The sequence below is a fragment of the Bombus pyrosoma genome, linkage group LG4 (assembly GCF_014825855.1).
Source record: "Bombus pyrosoma isolate SC7728 linkage group LG4, ASM1482585v1, whole genome shotgun sequence".
Classification (NCBI taxonomy): Eukaryota; Metazoa; Arthropoda; class Insecta; order Hymenoptera; family Apidae; genus Bombus; species Bombus pyrosoma.
In genome coordinates this window covers 14,597,350-14,614,127 of record NC_057773.1, presented here as the reverse complement: position 1 = coordinate 14,614,127, position 16,778 = coordinate 14,597,350, and the positions used below count along the sequence as shown (strand labels likewise).

At 30.7% G+C, this 16,778-nt stretch overlaps 2 protein-coding genes and 3 long non-coding RNA genes across 6 annotated transcripts; 3 read left to right on the top strand and 2 right to left on the bottom strand.

Moving 5' to 3' along the window:
- The first annotated feature begins 266 nt into the window (after positions 1-266).
- LOC122566587 lies at positions 267-1,157 on the top strand. Its single transcript, XR_006316564.1, has 2 exons — positions 267-819; positions 890-1,157. It is a non-coding gene; the product is annotated as an uncharacterized LOC122566587 (long non-coding RNA).
- Positions 1,158-1,374: 217 nt separating this feature from the next.
- LOC122566574 (endoribonuclease Dicer) lies at positions 1,375-11,485 on the bottom strand. The gene is made up of 26 exons (XM_043724036.1): positions 11,339-11,485; positions 11,065-11,245; positions 10,780-10,957; positions 10,423-10,662; positions 10,062-10,347; positions 9,601-9,677; positions 9,419-9,522; positions 9,208-9,346; positions 9,000-9,130; positions 8,586-8,826; positions 7,959-8,207; positions 7,614-7,883; positions 7,354-7,530; positions 7,060-7,264; positions 6,483-6,801; positions 6,084-6,409; positions 3,954-4,090; positions 3,707-3,814; positions 3,333-3,629; positions 2,977-3,192; positions 2,700-2,900; positions 2,480-2,561; positions 2,165-2,385; positions 1,888-2,059; positions 1,720-1,795; positions 1,375-1,647 (listed from the first exon to the last, which is right to left on the bottom strand). The coding sequence occupies exons 2-26, from the start codon at positions 11,220-11,222 to the stop codon at positions 1,488-1,490; spliced, it is 4,770 nt and encodes a 1,589-aa protein (XP_043579971.1). The 5' UTR covers positions 11,223-11,245; positions 11,339-11,485; the 3' UTR covers positions 1,375-1,487.
- LOC122566586 lies at positions 4,097-7,619 on the top strand. Its single transcript, XR_006316563.1, has 2 exons — positions 4,097-5,358; positions 7,374-7,619. It is a non-coding gene; the product is annotated as an uncharacterized LOC122566586 (long non-coding RNA).
- Positions 11,486-11,674: 189 nt separating the features above from the next.
- Positions 11,675-14,237, top strand: LOC122566588. Its single transcript, XR_006316565.1, has 2 exons — positions 11,675-12,211; positions 12,322-14,237. It is a non-coding gene; the product is annotated as an uncharacterized LOC122566588 (long non-coding RNA).
- Positions 14,238-14,746: 509 nt separating this feature from the next.
- LOC122566580 (protein phosphatase 1 regulatory subunit 7) lies at positions 14,747-16,754 on the bottom strand. Of its 2 annotated transcripts, XM_043724052.1 has the most exons (5): positions 16,299-16,754; positions 16,113-16,213; positions 15,742-15,938; positions 15,144-15,615; positions 14,747-15,076 (listed from the first exon to the last, which is right to left on the bottom strand). In XM_043724052.1, the coding sequence occupies exons 1-5, from the start codon at positions 16,309-16,311 to the stop codon at positions 14,903-14,905; spliced, it is 957 nt and encodes a 318-aa protein (XP_043579987.1). In that variant the 5' UTR covers positions 16,312-16,754; the 3' UTR covers positions 14,747-14,902. The 2 variants fall into 2 exon arrangements, with proteins under 2 accessions (XP_043579987.1, XP_043579988.1); XM_043724053.1 differs by lacking the exon at positions 16,113-16,213.
- Positions 16,755-16,778: the final 24 nt, after the last annotated feature.

The following is a 16,778-nucleotide window of genomic DNA, read 5'->3' as shown; positions in this document are numbered from 1 at the left end:
CGTTTTTGGTGAACGGTCGACAAAGTCGTTATCGTTATATTATTGATCTGCAGAGGAACTAAACAGGGCAGCCCCCTAACTTTATAGGTTTTTATATATGCCCGCGTGAAACCGCTTCTTGGTACAGCATCTGTATTGTAATTGTGGTGTTTCGGTCAGCGCTTGTTCAAATGTTGGTTACGAAACATGCAATTTCTTTGGATAGGTGTGCAACGACTTTCATGAAACACGCTTTTCCCAACAGCAATGGCTTCCTTTACTGCAAATATTTAAACAATTAACGGTAGGGCCATGATATGTTGCAAGTATGTGACGGCATAGGAAGAAGAGGATCGATCCTCGGTAATATCGATGAAATATTCGAGGTCAAGGAGTTGTTTCTGAAACTTCGGACGATGTGGATGTGTTCTGATGTAAAGACTGTGGTCCAATCTACAGTCATATATTGGGTTGGCATCATTAGGTGGTAATGACAAAATCCACAATCACTTGGTTACCAACCCAATAAATATGTCTCGATACTTATATATTATACCGAAAGCATAGAAGATACTCTCCAAAAATTGAATCGCGAAAAGTCAACATGGAAGGACATCGAAGTCCTTGTTCTTGCGGGACATGCTATAAATGTCTCAGACAGAGACTGACACACTTCACTTATCTCTGTCTGTCATGCAAGAACAACAACTTTGATGTCATACATGTTGATTTTCCACGACTCAACTTTCGGACGATTCCACGTAGCAGATATCGAGACTTTATAAGACCGTCGATTGGGCCACGATCGTACACACACGTCTGGGAACTCCTACGAAAGGGGTAAGGCTCTTAGCGACCGATGAATATTGTTCAATTTAACCGCAGTAAGGCGCTTTGATTGATTGCTTAGGATTTTTTGTGTAACGTTATCATGGAGAAATAACCCAGACCCGGTCGTATCTGCCCCTTTCTCTGTCTGTCTGTGCCCCCCCCCCCCTCCCCGTTTAATGCAGCCGTGGACTCGATTCACGGCAGACCGAGTAGCACGGGAGATGAAAGGAGGAAACAAGATCACGACAACGATTTTAGAGACCAACTTTTGTTTTATATGATTATTATGATTACCTTACTATTACTTTGTATTTAACTAATGTCAAATAAGTGTTATGTAACATAAATATTTGTTTCATTATTAAAAAACCTTTCTAAAGTCTAAAGTTATACTATAATTTTGCTTTTTTAGTAAAAAGGTTTAATAACATAAAAATGTTTCAATCACGAATAATATTTTGAACATGATATTATTTACGTATATTAAATTTAACAGAAAAACGAAAACAGCAAACACTGCATGTAAATCTAATATGACTATATTAAGTAAATAGGCAATACCGATTATCTTTTTTATTATCGTATTTATTGTATTACTATTATATTATTTATTGTAGATAGAAGAAAGTAGGTAAAGCCATCGGTGAACGAATGAAAAAATGTCTTATGATATTGATCTATTTCTTACACAAGAAGCTTTTTAAAGCTTGCTTTGCAGCAGCACACTTCGCTTGTTTCTTATTAGCACCGAACCCGTAAAAATGTCTTACTTTCCCAGCAATAGTTACTTTTAAAGGAACCATGACAATATTCGTATTATCAATAACAGTTGCTTTCCTGGGGAAAATATATAATTGTTAAGTAATTTTAACAAAGATGAAAATGTTAATTGTTACTAATAATACTTACAGAAATTGTGGGCGTGCGCCGTGAGTTTCATATAAAACGCGAATTGGTTGTTTTGGAATATTTTTGCTGAATTCGTCTAAATAAAAATTATACGTTACCACAACTAATAATGTTTATTAAAAATTTTAATATCATTATAAAACTGTTGTTATTTTCATAGATACGCACCGATTTCTTTATGCATAATGGAATATACAATATTCCATACTACTGTAAGACTTTTATTACTATCCAAATATATTGCACCTATTACAGATTCAAATATATCTCCTAGAACTTTAGGAACGTCTACATGTTCAGCCATATTACATTCGTCTTCTTCTAATAAAATCCATAGAAGCTGTAAATATAGAATATATTATATACAAGTGTAGAAATATATTTACATATATATTTTTAAATAATTCAAAATGTATTTAACGTTTCCTTTATTAATGTAAAATACCTCGTCATTCACAGCATAATTTCTTTCTTCTTGAAATTTCACAAATCGTTCAATAATATTATTTAATTTTGGTGCATAAGATAGTAAAGCAATATGTAAACCATGTCTTACAGTCAAGCATGCAAAAGTAATATTATTAACAAGAGCAGATCTTAGATCTGTTAATGCACCAGGGTTTAAATTCCCACAACTTTCATAGATATAGTTTGTAATTAGGAAATCTGAAATTATACGTTAAATCAAGCATATTCATTTAATATTTTATTGATCAATAAACGCTTAAAATAAGGTTTAAAATCATAAACATTCTGTTACCAAGTATTGCATCACCAAGAAATTCTAATCTTTGATAACATTCAGTCATATTATTCGGTGTATATGAAGGATGTGTAAAGGCCTAAAACATTTAACTGTTTTACTTGGAAGTTATATTTTTTAGTTAAACTAAGTTGTCAAACTAGATCTTAGTATTAAAGAACTCGATATAACAATCCATCAAAAATAAAACACTCAGCTGTTGTAAAATGTTAATTACCTGCAGTAAATACCCTCTATTATTAAATCTGTATCCAAGCTTTGTTTCTATATTGGAAGCCCAAGGCATTAAATGATTTATGTTCCCTTCAGAAATTATTGGATTCTGAGGGGTACCAAACAATAATTCATTAGCATCAATTTTATATGGTAAAATTTGAAACCATTGTAATAATATTAAAGTATCTTTAATACCCATACTCTATAAAAATGAAAATATTCATATTAAGAAAAAAGAAAAATTATTACAATATTATAAAACTTTGTTTTGTACTTACTCTAAGATATACACCAATCAATGCTTCAACACAATCTGCTATTGTTTTATCAGAAACTGTTTGTATTCCAAGATAATGTTCCATACCAGTTTGTGCTTCTGCTGTCTCCCAATCTAATATTTTTGTTTGTATTGCACTTTTCGTGGCTTCACTTATATGTCCACTTAATTGCTCGTCTCGAGGTATTTCAATTTCATATAAAACATTTGGCGACACCTTACGCAGAAATTGTTTTTTCAATAAATTTAATCAATTTACTTCGTTAAATTTTACAGCTTATTAGTTTACATCATCTATATTATTACAAAATTTGCTGTGTGTATGAGTCAGTTTTGGAATATTCAAATAATACAAACCTTTGCATATAATAACACATCTTGAACTTGCCTATATACTGTATAAGCTGGTGCAATAAAATTACTCAAAGGTATAAAACTGTCAACTTTCATGCATCCCGGAATGTTTTTCTTGACTCCACAATAATAAAGATTACGATTGCCAATAATTTTTCCTTTCAGTGCGGTTAAGTAACCTTCACTATGTTTTGGAAACTCACTGTATAAAAATAATGATGTAATAAATTTCAAATATGCATCTCCTAAAGTTTCTAATCGTTCTAAATTGAACGCATCATGTCCCGTTTTAGTTAATGCCTATAAAAATTTGTTTTCATAAACAGACTAGATTAACTGATTACAATTAAAATAAAAACAATTAAGAATATACTTACATACACGATCTGACCAGGATTGGGGCCATACGAACATTTTAATGACAAGATTTGCAAAGTCGGTACTGGTACCGATGGTTTGTTCAGAAAATTAATTTTGTAATTTTTCTGTGAAATAATAAATTTTATGAATATTATAAATAAATGTTAGATAACAATATTATACATAGGGAAATGTTGCTCAAATTTTTAGAAATATAAAGTAAAACGTATGTATAGTATGTATATAAAAGATATAGAATATTACGATTGAACTATTATTTTGATCCTGTGTTTCATTCATAAATTGACAATAGTGCTCTATTTCAATTAGCTGAATTTCTTCGATATTCTTGTCCAAATCTGGTTGTTCTTGATGTTTTGACCATGGATAGTGATATAATTCTGTATTTAACATTACATGAAAATAGATAATAATATTTTATTAATGTATAAAAATATATAGTATCTACGTAGACGAACTATTTTTAGTAAAAATAAAGTAAAAATAAATTAACAATATATATACAAATGGTATCCCACCTAGCCCTGTAACCCTTAATTACTCTTTTTTACTCGTATTGGCCACGATACGAAAAATATTATTATTCAGACCTAATTTCCCCCTTGACATACGATAACTTTCTCCCGAAATACTATTCTGCATCGGGACAAACGAGAGAATAATTAAAGATGGCACAGTTTGATGGAACATCCTGCATATAAAAGACAAAGGAAAGACTATGCGATATTCAACGAATTTAAAGCGGCATTCAGTAGATAAACACCTTTTACTACATAAGCTGATGAGAATAAGGGCAAATGGAGAAATATTCTTTATGATCAAGTAGATATACAGGAAAATGACAAACAGAGGATTGCCAGTTGCGGGCCTAGCAGATGGTCTTGAGTCATGCATAGAAAACAGGCAGGAATGCTCCATTCGTCCTCTATTATCTTCGTTGTTCGTAGAAGATTTGAAAGTAGATTAGTCTGTTGGTCGAGGAATAGCATCGAGGGAGGGGCGGTATTTGTAGGGCAGACGATGATTGCGTTGAAGTTTGCGAACGATGTGGTAACGGTGGTGATTCGCAACAAGGAAGTCACAATCTCAGGCAGTTGCTCGGATCGCTGTGAAGATACGTAATGAAAAACTATCTCGAAGTGAACGCAAAGAAGACGAAAGTGATGTTGTTCAAGAGAGGAAGGAGGGCTAGAGAAAAGAGATGGGAGAGAATAATGGGCAAAGAATTAGAATTAACGGGCCACTAGAAGTATCTAGGCGTTTGATTCTTGACAGGCAATTACTTCAGACGGAATGTAAGAGCATAGGCAGGTAAAGAGCAGAAAGCTGTCAACGCTATTTCGGATATGTGGAAACGGGCAAAAATTAGCTCATGGGAAAAAATACACTTTTTGGATATGTTGGCAAATAATGGACTACACTGAGAGAGAGCACAGTATGTACGTTAAAATGGCAATAGGATTAAACAGAAATACCCCGAATCAAATATGAAGGTTAGGATCAAACAGAACAAGATTTGGCATACAAGCCAGGAGGAGAGTCAATAGATACATCTTGACCACAATAAGGATGGGAGAAATCAGGTGGCCCAGGATTTGCCTTAAGGAAGAAATGAGAAATATAAGCAACAACAGTTCCTCCGACTAGGGTAAGAAACTATGAGGAACTTTCGACGAGGTTAGGGATGGGGTAATAGGCAAGTTGTCAACATTCGAAGAGGAGTATAAAGATCTGGGAAGTAAATTAAAAAATGGAATATGAGAAGGCATAGAGCAGAACATTCAGGAGGATTGAAGTAAAGCCGACAGGTCAAGATATTGCAGTGATTACAGGTTAAGCTTGAAAGTGTTAAGAGTCGAAAGCAGAGTTGGAGGGGCAGTAAGACAACAATGGGCAAGATTTTTTTATGGAAATGTTAGTGCAATACAACATAAAAAGGAACAGAACCAAAAGTGTCGAATGTATAATCTAGATGAAGAGGATCTTTGTTGCATTTCATGCTCTGTGAGGGAATTTATGAAAGAGTAAGAGAAGAGATGGAGAATTAGAGAAAGGATGAAAAATTTACTAGGAGGTAGATCAGTGAGGGAGATGTGTGTATAGTAGAGTTTCGAGCAACTAGTAGGGAAACTGAATAGCGATCTAAAACCAAAGGAATGTTGTTACCATAGATTAGGTAGCTATGTTTTAAGGATATATAGACTCTAGGTTCCAGCTTTTAATTTAAAGAAATTTGTAAGCTTAATGTCTTATGACAAGCAATGACTGTATCTAGAAACTATATTAGGTATAGGAGATATAATATATATGGATAAACAAATAAATAAATAAATATATATATATATATATATATATATATATATGTACACGAACCATCTGCTTCTGATCCATTTGAAATTGGTTCTGGATGTAAATTATCAATATTTTCTGTAGTAGAAACTTCTAATAAAGGCTCAAATGAGTCTTCTCTTTCTTCCTTAGTTATTACTAATGAAGGCCATTTCGTATTACTTGATAACGTTCCTAAATTACTTTCCTTAGCAATAATGTATCTTAGATCTTCTGCAATTAAGAGCTGTGAGACTCTGTGCAATATAGATGGTAAAGTTGTTGCTTTGAGCCAATATAAGGCTGGAAAATTAATTCTAATGCATAATTCTGGAATTAAATGCTCTTTCTTTGATTCAGTGCTCTTATCTCTGTACAGAAAGATACAATTTAATTATAAATTTAGTTTCATTTAAAATATGTACATAAAGATTTATGTATTACCTAGGCATTATATAATCTATTGCCCTTGATATTGACTTCACTTCCAACATTGGCTGCTCTAAATTGCTTATTACCAATCTGTGTTTTTCTTTATAATAATGAATATATGTCGAAAAGTGATCAGTTGGAAAACATGAACTGGGCGTGATATCATCACATACTTGGGTAACAATATATGTGTCTGCAGCTCTATAGTTAGGTTTAACCAGTGCCAGTTCGTAATCAGAACTCTTAAAACGGAATGGAATTGCCGGTGATATATATTCAATAGAATTATACTGCTTTGTAACTTCCCAATTTATGTCCCAGTCTTCGTTAACTAAAAAATTATATTTTAAAATAGCACTAAAATAGAAGATATTAAAAAATGCCTAATATTAACGATATCTTATATAGTAAGAAAGAGAATACATAGATATATCTTTATTATCTATATAGAATTATTATTTTGGGGCATAATGCAGATTGAAAAGCTTTCGGAATGGCAGTGATAATAATAAATAAAGGAACACGTAGCGGCAATTCCGGAAATCGAAGGTTTCCAATCTGTCCCCGTTTAATCATAAATTTCATTTACCTGGCACAATTAAAAAGCAATTATCACGATTACAATTATCGAATACCATAAAGGTTTTTATAACTGGCACGATATCACTAAATATTAAAGTATGAAACCTTTTTAAATATATAACTTCTTCTTCGCTTAAAATCATCTGTGCATGATTTACTTTCACATCAATATTTAGTTCACCAACACGCATAAAAATTGGAAAAGATGGTATCTACGATAAGGGATATAAGATGTATAAGTAAATGTATAAGTGTATAAAATGTTTGTTACGAAGATTACAAAACAAATCGAAATTTATACCTCTGGCATTTGTTTTGCAGAAAGTATACCAAAACCTGCGCTATTATGTAACAAATTATAGAATGTCAAATAGCGATTATCATGATGTGGTACAGCATACTTAGGTGTAGTATGAAGTATGTGAAGATACACTATTTCTTGTGGAAGAGGAAATGCACCATAGAGAGCTGATGGGAACTATACCATATAAATGGTGGTTTTTAGTAACAACATTTACTACATTTTCATCAATGAAATAATAAATTTTTGTTTTATTTTACCTGTAACGGATGGTGTCGCTTTTTCTTGTATGTTCCTATTGAACTCCTTTCTGAATCAGCTTCATCAACCCAATTTGGAAATAAATAACTTAGGTCCTTTTGAAGTGTTTCTATTGTAACTGGCTTCAAATTATCAGATAATTCTCCCATTTTATGTAATTCTATACACATATTCATAGCAACAGATCTCTTTGCACTACTGATAGAAATCATAGGATCACCAAGAATGGTAGTTCTGAATGGAGATATAGATGGTAATGTAAGAGAAACCTGAAACGTATTTAAGGAAATTACAATCATTGCACAAGAGGAAAAAGGATTTCAAAATATTTCAGCCCCTAATACCTGATACATTGGCGGATGATCTTTTGAAATTTTATGTAAAGTCCAAATAGGTGATAAACACGCAAATTTTGATTTCAATAAAGATGTACAGTATTGATTTATTACATTAATTGCCATCTGCTCTGTTATACAACATACTTGTCCATCGTCACTAATTACCTGATATGGTTCTATGTCATGTTGATATAATTCACTTTGTATTTCATTTTCAGTTGGTACATTACGTTCATCAGTTTTATCTACTAGAAGCTAGTTAGAAGATAAAAAGTGAGTAAATTTATATGTATATATGTATATGTACATACAGGTTTGCCCCGTATAACAAGCTATTAACCATTATCCATGGCCAGGATTTAATTTCGTTTACCGATAGTCATTATCAACAGCAAAAAAGGTTTTTTCTTTTGTTTTTTTTTTTTTTTTTTTTAATATCGCTAATCAATGTCGGCGGCAAAAAATTTTTCCGCTTATACATTCGACTATCATTGATCGTTACTAACATTACTGATATTTACTATTCATTGACAACATAAAAGAATCGATTGTACAGTTTATTGTATATTTTATTAAACAGAAAATCGGTATGAAAATGTACGCGACAAGGAATAAAATTTAAGAAAGTGGCACCTGTTTCAAGTGTTGTTCTATCTTTTTATATTCATTATGTCGTCGTAGATACTGTGAGTCATCTTTTTGTAGCAATACTACATATTGACTATATGCATGCCGTGCTCTCCCTTTGCTTTGGATATATGTTCTTACATCCATTGGCAAATCGTACCTTACGATTAATGAACATTTCGGCACATCTATACCTTCATCTATAACATCTGTTGCAACAATGCAATTTAACAAACCATTTCTAAATCTAAAAAAAGAAAAAAAAAAGAGGAAAAAAAAAGGAAAAAAGGAGAAGTTTAGAGAACTGTGTATTTCTCGAACGGCGATGTATTAATGTATCCGTTGACTTAAAATTGAATATATTAAAATTGAATAAATAAGCTTGTATATAGTAGATTGTATTATTATAAAATATTGTACCTGAGCAAAACCTCCTTATTCCGTTCTGATATACATAGCAATTCTTTGGAATTTTTAAAAGGATTACAGGACACACCTATCACAAACTCTGGATGCAAGAATTTATATTCCGCGTCGTGTATGGATATACTCTAAAATAACACAAATTACAAAATAATGGGAAAAAGATAAATCTATATAAATTATAAACGTAAAAATCACTTTTTACCTTTAATATCTGATATAATATTTTTGCAGTGAATCGACGTTGTACGAAAATAATACAGCAAAATACCTGATCTTTAAGCTTGTTATAATAAAAGTCCTTTAATACTTTGAGAAGTTTTCGAATTTGGTCGGATGAATAACTGAAATTCCATAATATTGTTTCAAAACAATATCAACGAATTATACAATAAACATAAATAGAAGTAACTCACTTGTAAATTCTCTCTCTTTCTGTACTCCCTTTCATTTTATCTTCCAACAATTTTCTACAGTTAATTACTTTTGTTATAAGATATTCGAAAATATATAGTGTTTCCTAAATATTACATATTACATTACACAATATAAACGAACAAAATTTAATATTCTATCTTTATGTTTAATATTTACATACCATGTCATCTATACTTTTTTTCAAATATTCTAATTGAATCAAATGAAGTAAAACACATTTGCTTGCGCCATAAATTCCTATATAAAAATAAAATTTGCTAAACCAGAGAAGAATACATATAAATTTATTTATAATTAATTTTGTAAATTATTCTGCATCCTATTTTGTATGCATACAACATATCCTAAGGTGGACAGGAGATTATTCTAATGCAAGGTTGACAAAGATGCCTTTTCTGTTTTAGATCTCGTCTTTGAGAAAATTAAGTTTCAAAATTCGTACATTAGCTGAATGTAAATATACTTTATGTAATGAAGTACAAATTCAATTATCCTGAAAACAAGACCTACAAACAAAAAAGGCAAAAATCTTTATTTTCTCCTCGACCTAGTTTTGCATATAGAATAACCTCTTGCTCTTGAGTGTACCATATATCCTATGCACTATATATTATACAATACCTGTACGTAGAAAGTGGTACTTAATGTTTCTTAATATGCCACTCAGCTTTTTACTAGTAGTTTTTGGTCTAAATTCTGCACTTGATTCATTATACTTCAGATTATCTTTCAACACTATGCAATTTAGGATTAATTCTACTTCCTTAATAATATTATTTATACACTCCCCAACATTATCTATAATATGTTGGTCAAATCGAACAATTTCTTCATTTGGTGACGCATAATAACTTTTATCGGCTACAGTCGCGGTAGCTATTCTTGCGTTAAATGTAACTTCCAAAGACTATAGTAAAATTTATATATGTTATATTAATTAAAATAAAATTTTTCTTTAATGTGATTATAATGTGAAATTTACCTGCATAACTGATTGTACTTTTTCCAGCCTCACATTAGCATTTAATAATGATGCTGAAAGTCCTAATACTCTTGGTTGTTCCTCTTTAGGACAATTTTCAAAGAGTTGCATAATTTGTCGCATAGGATGATCATTTACTGCTCTGTGACATTCATCGAATATAATCAGGTTTATTCTATTCAAAAATATATATCCATGACAAAGCGCATTTACTAAGACTTGTGATGTCATTACTAAAACCTATAATATAGCATTCTTTAAGATTTTACTAGATATGTAATTCATATTATAGTTCGTATAATGTTATAAAAACAATATTTGCAACAATATTTCTATGTTATGATTAACTTCCATTACCGCATGTTGGTTTAGCTGTTCATTCCATTCTTCATCATGCCAAAAATCAACTCCTTCCTCGCTACTGAGTGTTCCACAAGACAAACCAGTTAATCTTTTAATATAATCACTTTGTTGTATGACCAAGGGTACTGTATTCACTATAAATATGGTATGTTTACCACCTTCAGCATAAGGCCTAAATATAAATAATCATAGCACAATGTTTAAATATTGATAAGGTAAAAATATGATTATACACTGTATGAAAATAACTGAAAAAAATGTGTAATTTATGACTCATACCGTCGTATATCCGCACTTAATTCTTTAATAAGCATAACTGCAATAAATGTTTTCCCAGCTCCCGTTGGTAAATAGATAATAACATTTTCTTTACATGCAGTTTCAAATAGATCAATCTGATAAGGCCTTGGTATAAACTCCTTTATATCTGTCTCCATAACTTAGATAATAAAAAGAAAGTCTTAAAAAATAATATATATATATATATATATATATATATATAAAGAGAGTCAAAATACTTAAAAATTATAATCGTAAAATGAGTGCAACTTACCAAAAGTAATAACAATTTCAAAGACGGTAAGTAATATATTCCTCTTTTGCGACTTTTAGTTCATGAAAAATCGGTGAATAGTTTTTCATATGAAACTGAGGGAACTCCCTGATATTGTTAACAAATCGTCCGGTTATTGTTCCGTAATTGAACCACGGTCATATATATACGCAGTTCTGGCAATGGTCATATAAACAGGCCTGAATACTCATATATTGAAAACACGGCCGATTATAGTACTAGCCTGCTAAGGATAAGAATGGCAACAATGCAGGAGTCCGGCATCCATATATATAACAACAGTCGACTCTAGAGTCGGCTCTGTCTCCTCTAATACGAGATACGGTTTCCGATGTAGTATTGCCATGTTATCCAGCACGGCTAATACTAGAATTGGTTCTGCCGAAAGCGTAGAAGTAATCATTCCAAAACTAAGTCGTGAAAAATCAATATTGAAGAAAAAAATGTTTATGTTTTGCGCACGCGTGATACGCTATGAATGTCTCACACAGAAACAGCGACATCTCTATTCGTCTGCCTGTCTCGCAAAAACGAAAATATCGTTGTCTTTCATGTTGAACATTCAATTCAATCGTATATCATAAGTATATAGTATTTCATGTCATACAAAAAAAAAAAGAAAAAAAAGTTTGTTAGTCATATAAATGTAAATTTACATAATAGAGTAGAGTTCAATTGAAAACATGAGATCGCGCTACACGATGGAAACTGAAACTTGAAGAATGATGTACCACAGGTGACTCTAGTATTTACAACTCGATCGGAGCGCCGTTATTAGGAATTGGGAAAGCACATCGCGTCGCTAAAAGGAATTATCTCACCGCGGGAATCCCCAGAACACCTATCTCCATCGTTAGTAACGCTTTAAAGTGTAAAAATCTATCTGATGCGTAGAACAGTGTAATCCATACAGTAGGCTCAGAGTATGAAATTTTAAATAAGTTTCAAACATTTATGCCTAGACCGAGAACCATTATATTTCGTCTCTATTCGTCGAGTACTGTCAGAAAATACGAAAAAAAACTTGTAAAAAAAGTGGTAACCCGGAGCGAAGTTTAATCTTGGAAGGATATTTTATGTTTTTCAAGGTCATTGAGGCCTGACTGCCCGTTTTCATCATTTTTCTCGTTACATACTACATTTACATGATAACAAAGTAATTAAAAAGGTTTCGTCAAAATCCATGAAGGCGTCATACATCGACAGATTCACCGATAAAGGAATACGGATCTGGCTATTTCTGATATTTTCAACACAGTCGTAGAAGAGAATGAGTACGCGTATTGGCCGAAACTGCTATATATACACAAATAAAATAATACAGTAACGCATAACGGCGAACGATAGAGAGCAGTAACTTCCTTGCTTCTGTGGCCTCTTGTGTCGTCAGCACTGCATAGTACGTGTGTACATGGGAAGGAAGATATGAGATAAATAATGATCAATGTTGGATCTAGGAATTTGGGGGTAATTTTTAAATTCACCGGTCAAAAATTATCACATAGCATAAATAAATGCTATAAATGAAAGTTGTGTCCTGAAACAAAATTCGATGCTTTTTTTCATTTCCTTCACTATGACATACAAATGGAATACAAGGGTGGGCAAGGAATGAAAAGAATGCGAATAATTAGATGTTAGAGTACCAATCAACTTAATTGTTGTCTATATTCTATTGAATGATCTAAATGTACCTTTCGTCGCTTATCTAACAGAAGTATTATAAAAAAAAAAAAAAAAAAATAAGAAAATATATTATAAAATTCTTTTTTTTAAGAACAAAAATTCAATTTACAATTTTAACTTGGACCGGCAATAATGTTTCGAGTTCATTTTATATATTTACATTAAAAATAATAATTTTAGGAACAGTTGTACTAATTAAATTCTACAAGTTTTTAAGTCTAGAATGGAATAAATGTAATAATATGGGCAAGAAACAGGATGTAATCAAAATTAATATATATCACATTTCTTTTGCATATATTATATCTTAAATATTAATAACTGTACTGAAATTCGTAGACATCCAAAATTATTTTGATACATAATTATTATCATTTGTAATTATCACTCAAATATATATATTTCAAATTATATGTATAGTGAATGTATGAGCGTACAATGAAAATCTAAATACAATAATTAAATAACAATATCGTAGTTCTGTACATGCTTAGATCTTAATGGAACCATTAGTGTGTATCATATTTATACATATATCAGAGTGTAACGATTCATAAAAATTAGCAAAATTTTCTGTTCTTTACATATCTAATTTATTCTATGCGCTCGTACATGTTCGCAAATTTTTTAAATGTAAAATCATTTAAATTATTGCGAGAGTTCGTGGAAATGTCCTATCCATGAATTCAGTAAAATAATTTTCAATAAATGTTGCAACGATTTGTTATTCAAGTAAAAATTGCCACGATGATCAAGACTTTTGATGGAAATAATAATAATGTTTATGAATGTAAGTCGCTTAATAAATACGTATTTACATAATCTCAATATATTTCACATGTATATATCAATAAGCAGTACAAATTGCAGTAAAAGATGTTATGTTATTTAATGAAAGGGTATACAGCTGGGGACAAAAATAAATGGACAGACGGTAGAACTATCAATGAGGTTTGATCAAGCTACATTAGTTGGTAAATAATTGAAATTAACGTTTATATTTCTGTGCAAACAATCCGTATGAAATGAAACATCATTGATACCTATTTCCCCTACCTTATCCACTTATTTTTGTCCTGTACTGTGTGTTGCCCAAAATGTTAATCAAATGAGAATGTAATTGTAATTTTCTAACGTAGTAAAGATTCTGCAGTAGTCATGTACCTTACAATACACTGAAATACGAAATAAATACATTGAGTATTCTGTTACGAATATATTACAAGTAGAAATTGAAGTATGTGGTTTTAAAACAATTTAGTTTCAACAATGTCTTCACACAATTACTGTTCAATAATTCCTTCTATTGCTTATGCTACTATTCTCGTATAAATATATTGAACATCTTCCAATTAAAGTTCCGTACAATTTTTAAAAATTATTGTATCAAGACATATTAAAGTTTTCTCGATAATAAGAGAACAATATAGAGAAGTTCCTCAAAATATTAAATATTATAGAACAGGTCAATGTACCCACAATTTAAGTAAAATAAGAAAAATATTTATACTGTATAATCATATGAAGGTATAAAGACGATGCTATTCCCAAATTTTTACTTCGAAAGGTTTTGTACAAATTATGAAAACAATTATCCTTGAGCGTTTATATTATTTTCTTGTTGAAAGCAATGACAAATTTCAGTCGTTTAACAATGTGATATCAACAAGATTGCTAATAAAATGTAAAAAGAGGAATGCATTTCTAGTTAAAAAGACATAATTATTTTATACTTCTCATTGATAGAATTGTACATACATAATTTTTTAAAGTAACACTAGAAGGAGATAGGCAACAGTATCGATAGGTACAGTTTCAAGAATTATCAAAGAGGTCTACTTTGCAGAACAATATTGTCTATCTGCAAAGTGTTGCATCTAATTGGACGAGCCATGGCAGCAACAGTTTAATTTTTCTTCTGTAATTTGGATCTTTGGCAATAGGATTATGCTCTAAATACACCGTCTGTAATTTCTTATTAACTGCTAAATTTTCTACAGTAGTCCAATCCTCAATTTCATTGTTGTTTATCTGGAAAATACATTAAGTATCGAATAGTATTTAAATATGCATATACAACTCTTAATCATATTCTTACCCAGAACTCCTCTAAATCTTCAAGATGTTCAATGTTTTCAATCTTTTTTATTTTATTATTTGCTAGATCAAAAGTTGTTACTTTTGTACAATTTGATAATCCTCGGATGCATGTTACTCCATTTTCAGATAAATACAACTGATCAAGATTCTTTAATTCGTCTAAATTTTCTATTTCCATAATGCGATTGCTTTGAAGACTTAATAACTGAAGATTTTGTAAACAGCCCAAATTTTCTATCTTTGCTATTTTATTTTTACCAAGGAACAAACTTGTTAAATTTTCAAGCGCTTCAAGATTAATTATTTCTCTTATTTTGTTGTCACCTAACTCGAGGATTGTAAGGTTCTTTAGATGTGACAGATTCTCAATGCACTGAATCTTATTTGACGACAGGTATAATTTTTGTAAATTCAATAGGTTGTCCAATCCTTCTATCTTCTTAATACGATTAAAAGATAAATCTAAAAGTCTGAAAATACAATATTTGCTTATGTCCAAGAAATTTAGGATATTATTTTGATAAATTTACTATTTATTATATTTACTAAAGGAAAATGTAACTTTTATTTTACTTATACGGAATGTAGTAACATACTTCAAATTTACAAGAGCATCTAAGTTCTCTATAACAACAATCTGATTATCTCTTAATTCTAACTCGACCAAAGTTGTAAGTGTATCAAGGTTCTCAATTTTCTTTATCAGATTCCACGTAAAACACAATCTATGTATCTTCCTCAATGGTTCCAAATTTTCTAATTTTGTTAGTCTCGAATGATTGAAATCTAATTCCTAGAACATTAATGAAGTAATTATATATACATATATATATATATATATATATATATATATATATATATATATATCAATTTCATTTCATATATATATATATATATAAATTATGTCATTATAAACTTTCAAGTTGTTATTGATGAAGTTAGTAGTAAAGGAATAATAAAAACGAACATCGCTATCAGGATCTATGATAAGAATCTTTTCCGCTTCTTCATTTTCATCATTCTCATTCTCACCCTCGATTTCAGCCGAACCATCGCTTTTATTATCCTCTAAAACACGATTATATTTTCTATAAGCAACCATGATCCGTGATGTTTTTATTGACGATTACGTTGCAATAAACAATTATTATACCATTATTTGCCATTACTAGAAGATGTAATGTCAATTTCTTCGATTTAATTGGTAGACTTAGTTTAAAATTGCGTAAAAAAAAGATTATAATTGATTATACTGCTTCATAAAGATCCAGCATTAAATGCAAATCGAACTGTTGTAGTATTTGTTGGAATTATTTGAAATTGTATAAACTTTACACTGCGGTAGGTTCTACAATGTCCATGGTTTTACACTATCCCGCAAATGTGGTTGCGGCACTTACATCACGCAAATGACAATTACATCGTATACATTGTGAAAGTTTCCCACGGCTTGTTCTTAGTTCTTACGCTTTTTGCGATGATTAGTAATTTTAATAAAACCGTTCTAAAGCTTATTATTATTATTCTAAGTTTATTACTACTACTATACTATTATTATTATTATTATTTATTGCTACTATTATTATTATACTCGTAATTTTATTAAATATACGTGTTGATTAATAAAATATTC